The 20,814-nt window shown below is 43.6% G+C and overlaps 1 protein-coding gene across 2 annotated transcripts in view; it reads left to right on the top strand.

The window, feature by feature from the left end:
* PRKCH (protein kinase C eta) overlaps positions 1-20,814 on the top strand; it is a 233,165-nt gene that overhangs the window by 164,282 nt on the left and 48,069 nt on the right. For both annotated transcript variants that reach the window (XM_050797765.1, XM_050797766.1), the window contains exon 10: positions 3,736-3,890. In XM_050797765.1, coding sequence (XP_050653722.1) covers positions 3,736-3,890 — 155 coding nt within the window. The remainder of the gene's footprint in view (positions 1-3,735; positions 3,891-20,814) is intronic.

Below are 20,814 nucleotides of genomic sequence, written 5' to 3'. Positions count from 1 at the left end.
TTTTTTTAAACTGAAAAATACCTACGTGAGAGCACAAGCATCGGCAGCTTCAGCAGCAGCTATCACTTATTGCACACTTGCCCGAAGGGAGTTCGAGATCAGCCTGGGCAATGTAGTGAGATCCCGTCTCTACTAAAAATAAAAATAGGACATACTTAATATAATTTTATTTCTGATGATGACTCCTCACCCCATCACCACCTGATGATGTATGGGTCTTCTTTTCTTTCCTTTTTTTTTTTTTTTGAGACAGTCTTCCTCTGTCTCCTAGGCTGGAGTGCATGGTGCAATCTTAGCTCACTGCAACCTCTGCATCCAGGGTTCAAGTGATTCTCCTGCCTCAGCCTCCGAGTAACTGGAATTAGAGGCGCATGCCACCACGCCCAGCTGATTTTTTTGTGCTTTTAGTAGAGACAGGGTTTCACCACATTGGCCAGGCTGGTTTTGAACTTCTGACCTCAAGTGATCCGCCCGCCTCAGCCTCCCAAAGTGCTGGGATTACAGGCATGAACCACCGCGTCTGGCCTGCATCTTCTTTTCTAAACACTAGAGATTTTTTGTCATTTATCTCCTTCTCTTCAAAAGTAATCTTGGAGAAATTGCTGCCAAATCTTTCCCTCTCTGCAGCAAACATTTTAAAATGGAGTGAACAGAAGTGCAGGTCAACATAGGGTTTCCTCACAGCAAAAACATTTTGCTTGTTGATAAACATATCTTTGTTTTTATGCCTGGTGACATTATTTGAGGTCTTTGATAGGATGGACCAGTACTCTGCATTAAGTTGTTGTCGTGTCTCAGCTGGCCTATGTCTCCTGTCTGCTTCAAGAGTTGCTCATAGCCTGAGGGCTGTGAATTACACCCTGTGTTCCAGGTGGTGCCAGACGGGAGGTTAGAAATGAGACTCTGAATGAAAAGAAACAGGTACAGCAGAACCCATCTTTCCGGAATTCTAAAGCTTATGGTCCCTCACTGTGTAGCAGAGGTGAATCTGCCGGAGTCTGTGCATTATCTGAGAATCTGCCTCCAGGATTGTGGATGGGGCTGGGCTGAAGCAAGCCTAGAGGGCAGGATTTTTTCCCCCCAGATCTGGAATTTAGCCCACACCCTGGCTTTTAGACTTTAGGCTTTCGATGCCGGCTGCCTTAAAACTCTTGCCAAGTGCACCACTTATAGCAGCCTAAGGAGTGGCCACTTCCCCACTGACCCAGTTCCAGTAGCCAGGTGTTCAGAGCAATTGGAATTCATGTGACTGCCACTCAGATCCACGAGGAAGATGAACAGGCTGATTAACAAAAACATGTAAGACTGACCTCCTTGCCCAGAGATGGTTCAGGGTGGCTTTTCACCTTAGTTTTTACCTCAGGCCGTCTGTGGCCATCCCTCCAAATGGACAGCCACAGCATTGGCATAAAAACTTACTATGCAGATGCAGCTTTTTGGGATGTTTCCTGTGTGTGTATATCCCCTGCCCACCCCATTGCTAACCTGCTAATTCCACCTTAATCCTTCCCATTTAGAAAATACAGGACAGCCATTGCTCATCAAAGCTTGTCCCACCCAATTCTGCCTCTCCCCTTGTCAGTCACCCTCAAATGAATGCCAGCAGCTTAGTCAGATGGCTTGCTGTATTTACATAGTTTGCCTGTTGGCTTAGATTGGCCAACCTGAAGAGTTGTCTTGGTGGTGGTGGTTTTTGTTTTGTGAATCTTGCCATTCCTTCTTCACTATTAAATTCTTGCTTCACTTTTAGCAGAAAGAAGTGTTTAATAAATTCAGGGGATTTTTTTTTCCTTCTAATTAAAGCGTTAGTTAAAATAGGGCATATGAGGTCACAAGCCGTGCTTCCTTCTGATAGGGATCTGCGTGGTTACACCAGGGATGCAGTGGGAGCTGAGCAGGAGCACGCACCATGCTCTGCCCATTGTTCAGCTGTGAATGTGTGGAAACACCCTGTGCAAAGCCAGTGGCACTGACAACCACAAATAAAGACAGGTTCAAGACTGGGTGTGGTGGCTCACGCCTGTAATCCCAGCACTTGGGGAGGTTGAGGTGGGAGTATTGCTTGAGCTCAGGGGTTCGAGCCCAGCCTGGGCAATGTAGTGAGACCCCATCTCTACTAAAAATCAAAAAAATGAGCTGGGCGTGGTGGCACATGCCTGTAGTCACAACTACTCAAGAGGCTGAGGTGGGAGGATTGCTTGAGTCCTGGAGGTCAAGGCTGCAGTGAGCCGAGATCGCGCCACTGCACTTCAGCTTGGGTGAAAGAATAAGACCCTGTCTCCCCTCAAAATAAAGATAGGTTATGCATATCTGCATCCTTTGGTAAAATACCAATTTCCTCACAAAATAATCTCCAATCCCACAAAATGGTATCACGGGTCCCAAGTCAATGGCACTCATCCTGTGGGCCTTAGCTCACGTTTCACTTGCTCAGAGACGTTGTCTGACCCCCAGGCAGGTGACCAGATGTCACACTTCCTCCACTTTTCCTTCACAGGATTTACCAGAATTTGTCGATTTGCTTGTGTCACTTTTTTTTTTTTTTTTTTCTTTTTGGAGTAATGTGTTTCTCACACCAAACTCTGTATGGGGAGAGGCTGTGTCTGCTCTACTGTCTATTGGATCTCGCATCTGAACTCAGCACCAGCTAATTAGGAATTTCATAAATGTCACAGGAAGGAGTGAGGAAACCCATTGATCTTAGAGGTGCTTGAAGCAAAACGTTTTACACTTAGATAAATCTTGGATCACTTTTTCAATGAGACCTACACATTTCTTTCATGAAGCAGTCGTGATTTCCATAGCACTTTATTCACACCACTTGCATAGTACTTAGTACACTCCATAGTGACTTTTATTTTAAGAGTCCACTTTACCTGCTAGGTTGAGAGTCACTTAAAGGGGAGATGGCATCTCGCTCATTTCTACATTCCCACTCTTGACTCAGTCTTTTGAAGGACTGAGTGGTATTTCCAATGTGGATGCTACCATGAGGCTGTCATTTGCCTTTTTTTTTTTTTTTGGAGGAAGGAGTCTTACCCCTGTCGCCCAGGTGGGAGTGCCGTGGCACAACCACAGCTCATTGCAGCCTTTACTTCCCAGGCTCAGGTGATCCTCCTGCCTAATTTTTTTTTTTTCCTACAGACAAGGTCTCACTATGTGGCCCAGGCTGGTCTTGAACCCCTGGGCTCAAGGGATCCACCCACATAGGACTCCCAAATTGCTAAGATTACAGGCATGAGCCACTGCACCCGGCCTCCACATCTGTTTGACTGACTTGTCTAAAGGGGTGTTCTTTTTCTGTGATTGTTCTCTGCCCACTTGTGAGAACTAGAGCACCTACTAGGTGTCCTTTACTTTGGATAATTAACCCCACATGTTTCAGATTAAAGGCATATACCTTTCGATTTACATTCTCTCTCCAGGTACCTGACCTTTAAGGAACAGAGCTGGAACTCGAATCAAAGGTTTCTGATGCCTTCTGTACTTTTGATTTCATGTAGCAATTCAAGGCTGTGTGGAACTAACTACAGGATATCCAGGTGCTGCTCCGCCCCAGGGCTCTAATCCCACCAGACCTGTTGCACTGCACTCTGACCCATGGTCAGGATGTTTCCTGGAATACATCCACTTGACAGTCTCCTCTCTGTGCCACAGCCCTGGGCAATATGATGCTGATGGAGCTCTAGGTTAATTGCTACACCACATTGGACCCTCTCTTGTGTTTGTATCCAGGATCGTCTGTTTTTTGTGATGGAGTTTGTGAATGGGGGTGACTTGATGTTCCACATTCAGAAGTCTCGTCGTTTTGATGAAGCACGAGCTCGCTTCTATGCTGCAGAAATCATTTCGGCTCTCATGTTCCTCCATGATAAAGGAATCATCTATAGGTGAGTTTTGGTTGCTGCCCTCACTTCTAATTCGCTGCCTCCTCCACTCTCCTGGCATGATCCATCCTTCCACTTCTCATGATAATCAGTTGAAACCTTTTTTGGAATTAAATTCACAGAAGTTTTGTTTTTGTTTTTGTTTTTGAGGCAAGGTCTCACTCTGTAGCCTGAGCTGGAGTGCAGTGGCGCAATCATGGTTCACTGCAGCCTTGACCTCCTGGGCTAAGCAGTCCTCCCATCTTGGCCTCCCAAGTAGATAGCTGGGACTACAGGCATGCACCACTACACCTGGCTAATTTTTAATTTTTTTGTAGAGACAGAGGTCTTGCTATGTTGCCCAGGCCTCACAAAGGTTCCAAGGATCCATTAGGATAAATGAATGACAGTAATAAACACTGCCTCCAAACTAAAATTTGCCCCACTTGGTATTCATAAAATAGGCCCAAGAGGCTCAGAAGAGACTATTTATTCATCAATTGGTTCAGCCAGAGTTTATTAAGGACCTGTCATAGCCAAGCCCTGCAAGATGCTAAACACAGTGTTGTTCTCTTTTTTTTCATTTTAACATTTGAAGTGAATCCCTTAACCATGATTCTATTCCATTTTAAGAATCTACACCTTAACTAAAGGGTGTGGCTAACCTGCTCTAAGTTGCTATAAGAAGAATCACAGTCATGTGGAGCATGGCTCACCAGTCAGGAAGTAGGTGAGCCGCTCGTGAGCAGTGTCCTGCATGATAATATCTTCCATGTGTAGCCCCCTCCCAAATATTATTTGATTCTCCATTTTGTGACACACAATCTTTTGATCATAATATACCATACTTTGAATGGGCTCCAAATCTGCTTGATGTTGTTAAGTCTCAGAATTCAACAGATATCAAATGTAACTTTAGTCAGAGAGAGGGTCAGAGACAGTGAGAAATGTAATAGTGAATGTTAGACAATTTTTATTCTTAAATTTTCCTGGTTTTTTTTTCTGCTGTCAGTGTCCTTCTGCTCTTTAAATCATATAACCTAATTGCCACATATGCTCTTTTTTTCTTTTTTATTGTTTTCTTTTTTTTTTTTTAAGACAGGGTCTCACTATGTTGGCTAGGTCGGTCTTGAACTCCTGGCCTCAAGCAATCCTCCCACCTTGGCCTCCTAAAGTGTGAGCCACCGCACCCAGCTCACATAAACTCTTTTTCTCTTAAGATGCAATTGTTGCTTTCCTTAGAGAAAAATTTTCATATATTAGGGGCATGAATGCCAAAGTAAAGGATTTCCTGATTGAAATTTGCTATTTATTAACCTTGTTAAATGCAGTTCCTTTCATAAACTCATGATAGTATTGACATCATTATTAAATTATAAGAGCTTTAAAAACAGTGAATATTCTTAAATACTGTGGGAGTCAAAACAGGAAGAGAACAAGTAGTAAGTCTCCTAGAGAGAATGCAGTAGGACTGGTGGTTGGTGCTGGAGTGAAGTGGGAAGGCAAGCACTGCACAGCAGGCGTGGCAGGCACCACAGAGGCACTTCCTCTAATTCATTCTCAGTGCAGATCCCCCAGACCTCAACTTCGTACAGTGCATTTATCACAGCCTCATGGCACCATGCAGGAGGGAAGAGGGTGCAGAGCTGGGAACCAGCCTGGATAAGGGCAGTCGGAGCCACCTGTTTGAATGCAGTCCAGGATCTCTGCTCGTTCTTAGGTCACGGGGCTGCTGCAGGTTGATTAGGCAGCCTGTTTTGAGCTTTCTTGACCAGGCTGTGGAGATGAGAGCATTTTTTTCCCACTCTCCACTTTCTTCCCAGTGTATGATTTGTGGAGGTTGCTGGTATGATCTCTGATGGTGAAAGGAATTAAGCGTCCTCCTTGTGCTATCAGACTCTGGGCAGTGAGTTCCATTTTTGTGCTCCTCTCTGCAGCTAATCCAGCCATCTCCACTCCGCTTGCCCCAAAGAGAGACGTTTCCACATGTAGTTTAAAAACTGCATATAAGTAATGACTCCCCTACTTGACAGGGACTTCTCTTGCAGATCAAAATAATATTAACAACAAGACCTAAACTGAACACTTGGGCTGGGTGTGGTGACTCACACCTCTAGTCCCAGCACTTTGGAACGCTGAGTGGGGAGGATCACTTGAGCCCGGAAGTTTGAGGCCAGCCGGAGCAACATGAGGAAACCCCTATCTCTATAAAAAATATATATATATACACATATGTATTAAACAAATTAGCCAGGCATGGTGGCAAGCACCTGTGGTCGTAGCTGCTTGGGAGGCTGAGGTGGGAGAATTGCTTGAGCCCAGGAGGTTGAGGCTGCAGTGCGCTGTAATTGTGCCATTGCATTCCAGCCTGGGTGACAGAGCGGACCCTGTGTGTTGATCAATCAATAAATCAATAAAACGAACACTTGTTACAGGAGCAGCTCTTCCCTTGCATTCCTCTGTTAATTCTTCTAACAATATTATTTTATAACAGTAATAGTATCCACATTGTTCAGATGAATAGTTAGGTCTTCCAAAGACTTCATCACCAGACTGGTAACTGGTAGTGAAGTCAGAATTCAAACCATCGTCCTAACCACTGGGCTCCGCTGTCTCCTCAGGGGAGACTTGAGGATTTAGCGTACACTACAGAGTCAGCTTCTTAGTCCTTTTTGGTGATAGGACCACTTCAGTTCCTGAAAATAAGGTAGAGGGGGCAAAAGCAATTCAGTCTTATCTCAAGTTTTCTTGAATCCTCAGAGGCTTTGAGCTGGGCCGAGCAGCGAGCTTGCTTTCCTGCATTGGATGTTACTGCCCCTCAGTCTCCTTGTCTCATTTGTCTCAAAATAGGGTGGGTAGACACTGTAACTTGATGTGGTTTCTGGTGAAGCAGTGTCAGCCCCCATCTTGACAAATTTTATTTCAATTCATGGTATCTGGGATTCGATTCTGAGAATTGATTTTAATTTACTCTTGGACTGGAATCCCATGTTCAGGCTCTAACTGATATGGTTGACTTTGAAGGGAACACATTTAATTAGGATAGATTCAAATGCTATTTTTATCCCGTGGATTTATTTCACAGGATAATTTAATTCCATTCAGTATACTGGCTGGGAACACAGTCTTAAGGATAAGACTTTGAAAGCCAAGTCCTTGGCTTTACACACAGTAAAGGGCACATTTAGGTCACAGAGGGTGTGGATTTGATACAAGAGCCCAGTGAGAAACCTGGGAGTATCAGACAGCCTCGTTTATCATACGTGTCCCAGAAAGCCCTTTATCAGAGCTAAAAAATAATCTCCTCAGAAGATGCCTCTGACCTATCCAAATAGAGCTGTTGTTTGTTTGTTTGGGTTCTTTGAGGGAAGGGAGGGAGAGAGGTGTTTATTTTCCAGCAAATAAAAGATAATACTATGTGCAAGTCACTGTTAAAGAAGGCTTCAGAAGGTAGTACCTTAGGCTCCTCTGACATAAATTTCTTCTTTAGCTGCCTGTGCCTATGCAAGAGGACACAGACCAGTAATGTTTGCACGCGTTCCGACTTGTGTTGTGACCCTGATTCTCAGATGTATTCACTTGTATCTTGTGGAGGAACAAAAGCCCAGTTCCTGGGAGACTCAGCAAGGGAAGGGCCTGCCCCTCTGCCTTTGGTTGGAAGGTCTGGAACCTGCTGTGGCCCAGAAACCAAGAAGAGTAGGCTGGGAAGGAGGCAGTCACCAAGTCAGTTCTCCTAAGGGGAAAAAAAGACTATTCATTCTTTTGTCTTGGGCTTCTTGGCCAATTGGGAGGCCAGACAGCGCTCATGAATAATTTACTCGTGGTGTTGACTTTTTTCCAGAGTCAAGCCCTACAGAAAAGTTAGGGAAACAGGCCGGGCGCAGTGGCTCAAGCCTGTAATCCCAGCACTTTGGGAGGCCGAGACGGGCGGATCACGAGGTCAGGAGATCGAGACCATCCTGGCTAACACAATGAAACCCCGTCTCCACTAAAAATGCAAAAAAATTAGCTGGGCGTGGTGGCGGCGCCTGTAGTCCCAGCTACTCGGGAGTCTGAGGCAGGAGAATGGCGTGAACCCGGGAGGTGGAGCTTGCAGTGAGCTGAGATCCGGCCACTGCACTCCAGCCTGGGCGACAGAGTGAGACTCCGCCTCAAAAAAAAAAAAAAAAAAAGTTAGGGAAACAAAGGGGCATGCATCCCATTGACCAAACATCTTTCAGCATGTTTCATCAACTGTATTAAAGGGAAACTCAGCTGTCATTGACATTTCAACCCCAAACTCCTAAAGCCAGCCAGCACACATTTGATTTGCTGTTTTTGACGAAGTGTGGAATACTGTATCTGAAATATGTTGGGTGAGGAATAGTTTATAGAAGGGCACAGTTTAAATTTCACTTCCTCCTCACCATGTTACGCTTGGGCACATAGCACTTTCCAGCACAGGCTTTTCAACTCATGAGTCTGACTGCTTTGTGCCTTATGCAGTTGTTGGCATGCTGGGTGCGTGGTAATTAGTGTTTACCCCAAATGCTGCAAATGCTTCCCGTGGTATTTCGCCATCCCATTTTGCAGATGTGACCCACAGAGGAAGCTTTTGCCCCACAGAGGCTGACTGCCAACCCCAACATGCTGCGTTCTACTCCCATGATTACATGGCACATTAACTTTTCAACTTTGAGCTGCTGATTTCTCCTCAAATTGAGAGAAAAATGTCTACTTAATTTGACTCTTTTAAAAATTCAGAATTTGGGAAGAGTAACAATCTCATTCCCAAGATTAAGCCCTGTTAAGCTAGTCTCTGAACATTGTTGAGGTATCGGTGAATATACCAATTGCCAACATCATCTAGCTGTTGTTTCTCAAGGTTCATGAGGGTCCACAGGTGCCTCGCTGACTCCGGATAACTCAGCTTGGCGTAGCCTTGCTTGGCAAGTGGCCTTGTCTGTGAGCATCACTTCCTGGTCTAAGAATTCACAAGTGATCTGTTTCCAAATGAATTTGTGTGTTGGGGCCAGGCACAGTGGCCTGTGCCTATAATCCTAGCACTTTGTGAGGCCAAGGTGGGCAGATCTGTTGAGTCTAGGAGTTCAAGACCAGCCTGGGCAACATGAGGAGACCCTGTCTCTATAAAAAATACAAAAATTAGGTGGGCATGGTGGTGCACACCTGTGTAGTCCCAGCTACTCGGGAGGCTAAGATGGGAGGATCACTTGAGCCCAGGAGGTGTAGGTTGCAGTGAGCTAAAATTGCGCCATTGCACTCCAGCCTGGGTGTCAGAGTGAGACCCTGTCTCAAAAAAACAAACAAACAAAACAAAAAATTGTGGCCAGTGATGGATTTTACATGCACGAGTTAGTGTACGCTCTCTCTCTCTCTCTGCATTTCTTCCCCTCTGGAAAACTGTGGCAATCTCTCTCTGATTCCCACCTCCTGGGGCCTCTCTTACTCCTCAGTATTTCTTATCAGCAGACTTTGAGTCCCCCAGATGTCTTTCATTTGAGCCTGGAATTTTGGGCTCTTACTGTCACCTCACCTCTGTTGGAATTCAGTTCTGTATTTGTATTCATTCTACTCATTCCAGTGAGGAAAATCTTTTTAGATAAAGATGAAAGTACAATTTAACAACTCTGGTTTCCCTTTGTCATCTGCTAACGTTATTCCTTCTGCTGCAAGAAGTAGGTCTCTTCTCTGTTGATCTGCATACCGCAGAGACTGCTACAAATTGTCATTTGTCATTTGTACAGTCCTTGTTTATTCAGTACATGCCAGCCATGGGAATGCTCAGCATGTTAGTCACTTTCACATCAGACTTTGGCTGTGAGCCGTCACCTGGGACTGATACTGGCTCTTTGAGCTTTTTAGTCATATGCTTGTCTCCTCTCTTACTTAGCTTGTCATGCCTTGCTGTGCCATGATGGCCTCCTTCAGTGACTGCTCTTCAACTCTCACCAGAAAGTGACCACCATTCCTGACTCCCAAGATCCTTCTTCAAGGGTATGATGGAGAGCTCAGAGCTTTCCAGCTGATTAGAGTAGCTCAGCGTTTCCCTCAAATGGAGTCTTCCCTTTCCCCATAGTGAAACTCATCGGCCACTGTTCTGCGCCCTTGCACGGCCTCTGGAGATCTTTTAACAAGTATTTGTTGAGCGTCAAACCTCTGCCAAGGATATGGATGTACCGATGAGCAAAAACAAAAATACTCGCCAGTGGAGGGTATGATCCAGTGAGGGAGAAAGATGTCGATCAAATGATTATACCAATAAAAAGTAGCAACCATGACCAGTGCTATGAAGAGGAGAAATACAATGCAATGAATGAGAACGTAGAATAGGGTGATTCTACCCAGTTAGGGAAAGACGGAAGATTTTTATAAGGAAGTGACTCTTGAGCTGAGGTCACAGTAAAGAGGAAAGGAAGGAGCATTTGAGACAGAAGAAACAGCAAACGCAGATAGATGCCCAGTAACAGGAAGGAGTGTGGCAAGGTCAGGGGTTTTTAGAGCAGGCCAGCCTGGCTGGAGTCTAGGAAGCCCATCTTACCTCACTTGGCATTTTATAATCCTACAGTGTTCAGTCAGCTGATCACTCCAAGATTTTATTAGACACTCCTTGTAAATAATTTATTTGAAGGTTAGGTAAGGCCGGTCATGTTACCAGTCCCTGGAGGAGCCATCTATTTACAGTGAGTTCCCTGTGTCTAGGTCTGTGCATTTATACTCAACAATGGGTTTATAAAATATTAGAGCCAGAGGAGACCTCAAAGGTTGCTAAGGGCCAAGCTCTCTTTTACAGATGAGGAACTTCAGGTCTGAAACGTCCAAAAATTGTTTCTCGTAGTGGATATTCTCTTCGGATGACTCATCTGCTGTTTGCTCTCCATCTCCAGGAAAACAAAAGTATGGCTAGAAAATTTTGTTTCAGCCTTCAACTTAGAGCTGACATGAAGAGCGAATCAAGACATTTTGAGGCATTCAACCCTGTTTACTCCATTGCAGTGAGGAAAATCCAGTCGAGATCAGAACGTATCTCCTGAGCTGCCACTTAGTGCCAGATGTTGCGTTAGGAGGTGTAGATACAAGATGAGTAGATGTGATGTCTGCCCTTTGAGGCGCTTTCTGTGGGGTAAGAGAGATAACCATTAATAAGTCATGGCAGCTGGGTTCCAAAACTGGAGCTTGCCCAGGGTATTTTAGGAGCAGAGAGAATGGCCACTTGCCCTGAGATGGATGTTCAGGCAAACTTCCTGGAGGAGGTGAGGCCTGAGCTGAGTGTGAAGAGTTAAAAGTTAAACAAAGATAAGGAGGGTGTTTAGGTAGGGGAGCCAGTTTGAGCAAAGCAGAGAAGTGTGGTGAATGTGTAGTTAAAGTGGAAAACAGCAGGAACTTTGGTAGCACTAGAGCCTGAAGTTTGAGGCATGGGAAAAGGGCAGGCTAGAGGAGGCAGCAGAAATGAAGTGTTAAGCACTTACTGTTCTTGAGATGTTTGAATTCTGGGTCACTTAGGACTTGGCTCCATTGCCTATCACAGGAAACATAAAAATGACAGTGGCGTAAGCCAGATGAACAGTGCTCTCTCATGTGAAGAGTCTGGAGGTAGGTAGTCCAGCCCCGCCATGGAAGCTCCATGGATTCATTTTGCAACCCAGATTTCTGTGCTTTCTGTTCTGCTGAAGACAGGGTCACCTCCTTGTCTAAATGGTTGCTGAAGAACTAGGAATCATCTCTCTATTCCAGTTCCATGTAGTAAGAAGGGCCAGAGGCGTTCCTCCTAACTGAGTCAGCTCCCTTTAAGGGGTCTCCTGGAATTCCACACAGTACTGACCATGGAATTGGCCAGAACTTGATCATATGGCTGCATCTAGCTCCAGTGAAGGCCAAGAAATACAGTATTGCAAGTGGCCATGTTCCAGCTAAAAATCAGCATTCCATTATTAAGAAGGGAGAGAATCATTATTTGATAGAAAACTTGCCGTGTCAGACACAAATTCCATGCCAGGGAGTCTGGGCTTTATGGAGCAGGTAACCTTTGAAGAATTCTCGGCAGGTTTTATGACATGAGTGGGCTTATATTTTACATTTATGTGCGGGCAGGGGGCATGGCATGTGTGGACATATGCATGGTAAGTAGCAGCCAGGTTGCAGGCGAGAGGTTCATTTTGAGGCAGTTTCTGTGTTCCAAGTAACAAGATAATGAGGACCTGAACTAAGACAGTGATGGTACAGCTGATGAGAAAGGCATAAGAGATAATAGCAAGTAAAGCTGATAGGACTTAATATTTGGGTGGATTCAGGGTAAAAAAGAAACCGGAAATCATTTCCAGGTGTTTAGCTAGAAGGTTGAGTGGATGGCAGTACCATTAGCTAGGAGAGATCATGTGCCTGGGAAGAAGTCTAGGCAAAAGAGGAAGAAGTTTTAGAAAGGTTGTATGACAGCTACCTGAGGCATTCTCCAGTGGAGATGCTCCGTGGGCAGGGGGATAGGAGTCTGAAGCTCAGTGAAGAGGATGGACTGAAATTAAATATTTGTAAGTCATCAGGACATAGCTGTTAGTTGAGACCACGAGACTGGATGAGATCACCCAATAGGAGTCTCTTAAATGGAACAGTGCGAGTCAAGGACAGAACCCTGGGGAACCAGACTCCATTAGAAATCTGCCTAAATTTGGCTCCAGGGTTATAGAAACAATTGGTATGTTCATCATTTAGAGTAAGTATCCCCAAAGTGCCAGTCTATTAGAAATATAATTCCATAAAAGTGTAGAAAAAGATCACTTACTTTAAAGTATGTGTGTGATGCTGCATGTATTCTTCCTACTGAAAGAATGCTGGACATGGTTTTCAGAAGCCCTGCATGCTAGACCCAGCCCTGGTCCTGGGGATGTGGACAGGTTGCTGAATGCCCCTAGCCCTCTGGCCCATCTATACAGTGGGGGTGCCATTGACATAGCTTCCCAGCAGGGTCCTTGTAAAACTCAAATCAGATGGAAGTGCAAATGCAAATGCTTTTTGGAACATGCCATGTCAATGTAAGAGGTTATCTTTGCATATGTGCTGTCACCTGATTTGGGATTTCTTTGTATCCATAGGCATAGGCAGCAATTATCCTCAAGACACTGCCTGAATAACAGGTAATTCTTCATAGAAATTGGAGTTTTAGCTTGTAAAAATCAACCTTTTGAAGACTAGTCTCTGTAGTAAACTAACTCTGGTCATGCTTTTCTTTGAAACCAAATCATTTTCTCTGTATTTCCACAATATTTTGAAATGGCAAGTGATTGATATACTTACCACGTACTTACCGTAAACCCTTGAGATAATTTTTTTAGGAAGTCCTAGGGCATATGTGACAGTTTGTACAACCTGAAGACTAGACTCTGGCATTTTGTTTCAATTTCAACAGTTTCTAATGTTTAGGGGAAGCAGTTGACCTCATTTTGAGTTTACGCCTTCTGGTATTAAAGCAGATGTTTGATGGTTAATTTAAGAGGAGATTCAAGAACTTTTTCAGGCCATTAGTGGGGTGAACATCCTGAGGGTGTAATCCCAGTAATGCAGTTTCTCAAAGGACCCAACTTTATAACAGATAGAAATTTAAGCCCTGGGACACCTTGATCATTTTTCTGTACTTCATATATTAAACCAGAATGCTCATCCTGGTTTGGCATCATCAGGGTTTGGCCTTTTCATCAGTGAAGGCTATTTGGAACTAAATGATAAATGTGTTAGTGGCTTTCACCAGCTAATGAAACCAGGCCACCAGTTTTCCTCTTCTTCCCACCAAATTGACCAAGCAACGAATTGCTTCATTATAATTACAGACAATCTTGGATTTATTTGCTGAGCAAGAAAAATACAGTCATTTAATCTTTATATATTAAGTGAACACAACCATTTGTAAAAAGTAATTGAATTGTACAGTTAAACAAATGTTTATGAAAAGTCGACCCAACGCAAAGCTTTGTCAGGCTCTCAGGGAGTAAAAGAAAAAGGCAGGTCCTGCCCTCGAGCTTGGGGTGTTTGTTCTTTCCGTTAACAAATCATTTTTTTTGTTGTTGGGCACTCACTGTGTGCCAGACACTGCTGTGAGCTCTGGAAAAATACAGGAAATAAAACAGACAAAACCCCCTCCTCTCAGGGAGCTTAACTTCTAGCACAAGTAGTTGGACAAAATATAGAAAGAAGACAAAAGTAGGACAAAAGAAGAAAATATATTGAATGTTAGGGTGATTCAGCATGTGGATAAAAGCTTGGTAAGAGCAATATAAAATTCAGGAACAAAGATTTACTGTTTGACATAGAGATTTTTAAAAGCTTCTCTGATAAGGGACATTTGAGCAGATGAACAAAGACCTAAGGATGGGAGGAGACAGCTCCATGTGAACATCTGGGAGAAGAGTGTTCTAGGCCGAGTCCTTGGAGGGAGAGTGTGCAGGGGGATCAAGGAGCAGCAGAGGAACCAGTGGGCTGGAGCAGATGAATTCGGGTGTCATGGGGGTCGAGGGCCCAAACCTTTTTTTTTTCCTTTCCACAACACAGAATGCTAACCACATGTGTTGAGCATTTGTCCTGTAAGGATAGATTCCTCTGTTCAATTGTAGCTTCTGTATGACAACTGTATCCTTATTTTACAGACAAAGGTAAGTGACATTATCCTATATTTGAGGCTCTGGGAAGTGAAAGGACTTGTTCAAGGTAACACAGTATGTGGTGGAATCTACAATGCCACTCCGTGATATCCTTTTGAATCCATGCAGGTGCTGAGTGCCCTCACCCATCAGGCCTTTCCCCACGCATTTTCCTCTGCTTAGAATGCTGCCCCATCTCTTTGCCAAGCTTCCAGCTACTAATCCTTGCAGTCTCAGCTTAGTCATCACCTCTTCTGAGAAGCCTTTCCTGGACTCCCCTACCCTCCGGATTCCATCTAGGTTAGGTGCCCCCTCTGCCCCCATGGCATCCTGTGGAACCCTTCCCTTAGTGCTTTCCATAGGCTGTTCCCCTCAGCACGTGGGCTCATGAGGGCAGGGACTGTGACTGTCCAAGCCCACCCCCTAGGACAATGACAGGAGTGTTAGATGTTCTTAGGTGTTCATGGAATTGACCAACGCCTCAAAGTCTATGCTTTTTCTGTTTTAAGATGACAGGTTAGGACTGAGAGTACATTATGATTGCTACCATTTATTGAGCACCTACTATGAGCCAGGCTCTGTTCTGAGCTCTCTGCATTAACCCACCTGCTCCTCATGACAGCGCTATGACATGACACTCAGCTTGGGGAGAGCTGCCCATTGATTGTCTTATTCTGGCCCAAACCCATGATTTTCTCAGAACTCAGAGCAGTCTTTTTAAAATAAAGCCTTCTGAAAAGTTTCTCTGATTGACTGAAAAGCATGTTTGCACATCTGTAGTAGTGATGCATTTGCATCCTCATATGTATTTATTTGGATCCATCTTTGATTCTTTCCTTAGAACAGATTCCTGGAAAGGCACACACATTAACGACTTTTAGAGCTGGCATTGTGGATAAGAGCTGGGGCTCCTGAGTAGAATGGACCTTGGTGTTTCCAGTCTTGGTTCTGCCACTTCTCAGTTGTGGGATCTTGATCAGGTTACTTTACCTCTCTAAGCCTCAGTTTCTTCAATGGTAAAATGGAAGTCCTGGAAATACCTGAGAGTAGTTGTTAGAATTAAGTTTGTGGTGTGGAGGTGCATGTAAAGCCTTTAGCCCAGGGCCTGGTATGTACTACATGCTCAGTGATGTTCACTTTTTAAACATTCTGTCTGCTACCACTTTTGGAAAAAGCATCAAACACATGTTCCAGTGACAGGTATTGATGCTGTCTTTCTAGTTCCCCTCATAGATCTTAAGTGCACAATTGGATACATTTTGACATATGTACACATTGTGTAATCCATACTCCAAATACTATACAGAACATTTCTGTCCTCCTAGAAAGTTTCTTAGTACCCCTTTCAGTTAGTCCCCAAACACCCCCATAGGCACCCAGTGATTCTGTGTTGATATTGTAGACTGTGGATATCCACATTGAAACTATTGAACTATTGAGTGTCTTGAAAGTAGAATTGCTTCTCAGGAGTGTCCTTTTCAGTATGAGAGGATGGGTTCTTTAAACTGACTACATGAGTGTAATGGCAGTTGTGATGAGAAGAGACTACCCAAAGAAAGATTTCATCCCATCAGTCAGTTTTACTTTCTGTAGAGAAAAATAATTACAGGAGGATAAATACCAAGCACATCAACAGTGGTTGTCTGAGGTAATATAGGTGATTTTTATTTTCTTTTTGATGGTTTTCAAATGTTCTGTATTGAACAAATGTTGTCTTTTTATCATTAAAAAAATGCTATCTTATTTATTTGTTTGTTTGTTTGTTTGTTTATTTAGAGATGGAGTCTCACTCTGTCACCCAGGCTGGAGTATAATGGCTTGATCTCAGCTCACTGCAACCTCTCCTCCTGGGCTCAAGCGATTCTCCTGCCTCAGCCTCCCAAGTGCCTGGGATTGCAGGTGTGCACCACCACACTCAGTTAATTTTTGTATTTTTAGTAGAGATGGGGTTTCACCATGTTGGCCAGGCTAGTCTTAAACTCCTGACCTTAAATGATCCCCTACCTGGGCTTCACAAAGTGCTGGGGTTACAGGCGTGAGCCACTGCACCTGGGCGAAAATGATCTCATGTGATAATTTTAGAAGTGATCTCATGTGATACTATGTTTTTCAACATGATGTCAGAAATTGGTAACCTGCTGTTTTATCAGTTAAGTTCTGTCAAGCCCCAACCTCATGCTGTGACCACTGCTTGTCTGTAAAACCCAGTTCTATGGAAGTCACAAAGTCATTGTTTTAGTCTGCTCAGGCTGCCATAATAAATACTACAGACTGGATTCCTTGAACAGAAATGTATTTCTCACAGCTCTGGAGACTGGGAATTCCAAGATCTGGGTGCTGGCCAATTTGGTTCCTCGTGAGGGCTCTCTTCCTAACTTTTAGGTGGCTGCCATCTTGCTGTGTTCTCATGTGGTGAGGGGATGGAGAGAGTACAAACTTTCTGGTGTCTCTTCTTATAAGGTCACGAATTCCATCATGAGACCTCACCTTTGTGGCCTCATCTAGCCCCAGTTATTTCCCAAAGGCCCTACCTCCAAATACGATCACATTAGAGCTTAGGGCTTCAACATATGAATTCTGGCAGGACACAAAACATTCAGTCCATCACAGTCATTCATTCATATACGTGTTCAGTGTTTTCTGTTACATTAAGCAATGTGTTTTGAAGCTATTTGGTTTGATAGTGCAAAATCTACCTGGAAATGATTTTAGCCCTCAGGAAAACTGCTCCTGCTACAGTGGAACACACAGTAGACGGGCACGAGAGAAGAGCCACGGATTAGACCGAGGCGTTGTCATGCGTTTGGCTCATTAAGCCATGCATGTTAGTCTTGGAGCTCTATTTTGAGGTGTGTTGTGACCAAATCCTTCTCCTAGATCCCAGTACTTAAGCCTGGCAGGAAAAAAAGCTGAGTGCACTGTGGTTTTAGAGTGTACTTTTTGATAATAAATAGTTTGCAGCATGTCCCTGAAAGGGGAATTTTTTCCTTTGTCTTGCAAATGTCAAATTGTACTTTTCTATAAACTTCCTAAGTACAAATGTAAAGAGGTACAAGTGCCCTGTTGCTCTTTGGTGAAAATGCTCCCACATGATGAATTTCTCAGCTGAGTTGCAAAGAGAAGTTAGTGAAACCTGACAGGCAAACTACCCCACACCCTGGAGAACAGTGTCCTGGGGGTGTCTGGTTTGCTAGATGTGTGGCTGGTGCAGCAATGGGAAGGTGGCGGTTTGACTGCCTGGCCTCTCGCATCTTGCTCCTCCGTTTTTACTGCTCCTCAGACCTCTGGAGTAGCCATGTAAGCCTGCACTTTCGTGTACAGAGTTGCTGGTCTACCCTGCTCTTGGCATTTGCATCAAAATTTACTGTGTTCCACTGACAAAATTCTAGAATCTTGAAGTTGGAATGGAGTTCAAAGTTGTATACCCCTCTTCTTTCAAAGCGTGAATATCTAACATCTGCCATACAGTCATTTTTTTTCTGTACGTAAATGCCTATGGGCAAAGAGGAACTTGCTTCCTCCATTTTCAGGGATCTACGACTTTTGGAAATTTCACCTTTCTGTTGACTCAAACAGTGTTTCCCGGTAGCTTCAGTTCACTGGTTCTGGACCACCTATAAGGGGTAGACTTAAAAAATACAACTCTCTTACAAGAAAGCTATGGAGATATGTGACGTCAGTCTGGGCCTCCCAATCTAGTTTACCTGTCAACGAAGGAAATGCTGTTAGCCTGATAGTTGCTCATTCTGGCTGTTTCTTCAGGATTACTGTTTTCTCAGTAATCCATAAACCATCCATGTTATGCATTCTAGATGCTTGGGTCAGTATCCAGTTGACTTGTCACGTTCTTCTCTTATGAAATCAGAACTATCTGAACTAGCAGTTGGCTAACTGAACTGAGTTATGTTATTATAGCTCATGTTACTTCTTTTGGGTAAGACTTGGTCTTTTTTTTGAGACAGGGTCTCCCTCTGTTGCCCAGGCTGGAGTGCAGTGGTGCAATCACAGCTCACTGCAGCCTGGACCTCCTGGACTCAAACCATCCTCCCACCTCAGCCTCCCAAGTATCTGGGACTACAAGTGCGTGCCAGCACATCCAGCTAATTTTTGTAATATTTTTAGAGATGGGGTCTCACTGTGTTGCCCAGGCTGGTCTGGAACTCCTGGGCTCAAGCACCCCTCCAACAGGGGCCTCCTAAAGTGCTGGGATTGCAGCGTGAGCCACCATGCCTGTCCTTGGTCTTTAATTGGATATTGTTGATGCTGACTATAGAGTAGCAAGCATGGTAGAAAGTTAATTGGTGTGGTGATCTCAAAAAAGGGTATTTAAAGTTTCCTGTTGTGAGGATTTCAGGAATTTAATCCCTGCATCTATCTGAGAGTATAGCTTCAGCCTCTACATGCACATGAAAATAGAGAAGGTAGTCATAAATCCCGGAACTAAGGATCTCTGTGCACAGCCCACTCTGCAAAGTGGATATTTTCCTCTCAGGTCAATCTGTGACTTGCCCAAGGGTGAATTACCAAAGATGAAACACGGGCTGAGCACAGGGGTGGGAATGGGGGAGACAAGGACATCACTTTTGGATATGTCAAAGTAGAGGTACCTCTGGAACTCCTTCAAATGGTCCATCTCAAAGTTGTAAATACCCAGCTAATGTTTAAGATTGTGGCCACAGACTCAGGTTGATTGCATGGAATAGCATGAAAATGAGACAGTACTGGCTTACAGTTAAGAACAAGGCTTTGAAGTCATGCTTAGATTTAAAACTTACCCCTACAGTGTACTATAATTCTGTGATACTGTACAAACTCTTTAATTCTCTAAGTCTCAGTTTCTTCATCTACATGAGGATGACAGTACTATCTATTCCATGGGGTTACGGTGAAAATTAATTCATGTGGCTTGCTTATTGCAGTGTCTGACATCAGTGAATCCTCCATATACATTATCAGTTGTTAAGAAGAAGAGTGATCCAGGGGAGGAAATTAAACAATGAATTTACTTGAAAGACAGATTCCATAAGGAAATTGTTGAATAAATTATGGTTATACCCATACTGTGGAATATTTTGCAACAATTAAAAGAAATAATACATTAGATCTACATATATTGACCTGGATGGTTTGTCCCTGATAGACAAATAAATGAAAAAAAGAAAGAGGGGTGTGTGCTTATTTTAATCCCATTAAAAGTAGTAGCAAAAGCCATCTGAACAAAGACATGTATGTGGGGAAAGTTGTAGAACAGAAACAAAAGTTTGAGATGGGTTGAGTGGTTATTAATTTTTCATTATGTATCTTATATTGTCTGATTGTGGTGAGAATGTGTTAACTTTTTTGAGGATAAAATTTTTAAAAGGAAATAAGCCAAAGGACTGAGTGGTGGGTCGTGGAAGAAGAGAAATCAGCCAGCGAGGTGTGAGAGGCAGTAGATGGGCAGGGAAGAGACGTATGCAGGACAGTACAGCATTAAACACCAAGCATCTCATACGTTTCCTCATTTGTCATGGCTACGTAAGGGCTTATATCTTGAGCTCTTCTTGTTCGTTTCATTTGTTATCCCTCAATTTCTGGCACAGGACATGGCAATATTTCTTTTTTCTTGTCTTCATTTCTGTTTTATTTCTAGCAACTGAGCCAACATTTGTCTGCAGGAATTCATGGTGGGGAGATAAATGATAAGAAGATGGGTGGAAACACAGTATCATTTATTGACTAAAGAGCAATGTCACTTTAATTTAATTGTAAAATGTAAATTAATGCATATACATAAAAAGGACATTTTTAGCTCTTCTAAAATGATTACAGTGAATGCTAAATCCTCTTCATACCCTTGTACCCAGCCTCTCAATTCCTCTTCCTCGAGACATGTCCTTACATGTCCTTCCAGAAATGGTCTATGCATATGCAAGCTCTGCATTTGAATGTCTCCTGTTGAAAAACAAATGGTGGTATATTATCTACTTGAAGAACAGAGATTTTTTTCCCTAAGTCTTTAGAGAGATGAAATCTAAACCCTTAAAAAAAAGTAATAGGTAGGCAATCTTTTCTTTTTTTCTTTTTCTTTTTTTTTTTTTTTTTTTTTTTTTTTTTTTTTTTTTTTTTTGAGATGGAGTCTCACTCTGTCACTCAGGCTGGAGTGCAATGGCATGGTCTTCACTCACTGCAACCTCCGCCTCCCGGGTTCAAGTGATTCTCCTACCTCAGCCTCCTGAGTAGCTGGGACTACAGGCACATGCCACCACACCCGGCTAATTTTTGCATTTTTAGTAGAGATGGGTTTCACTATGTTGGCCAGGGTAGTCTCTAACTCCTGACCTCGT

This window comes from Macaca thibetana, chromosome 7 (genome assembly GCF_024542745.1).
Source record: "Macaca thibetana thibetana isolate TM-01 chromosome 7, ASM2454274v1, whole genome shotgun sequence".
Lineage (NCBI taxonomy): Eukaryota > Metazoa > Chordata > Mammalia > Primates > Cercopithecidae > Macaca > Macaca thibetana.
The sequence above is the reverse complement of the archived record's forward strand: the minus strand, read 5'-3'. Positions and strand labels throughout refer to the sequence as shown.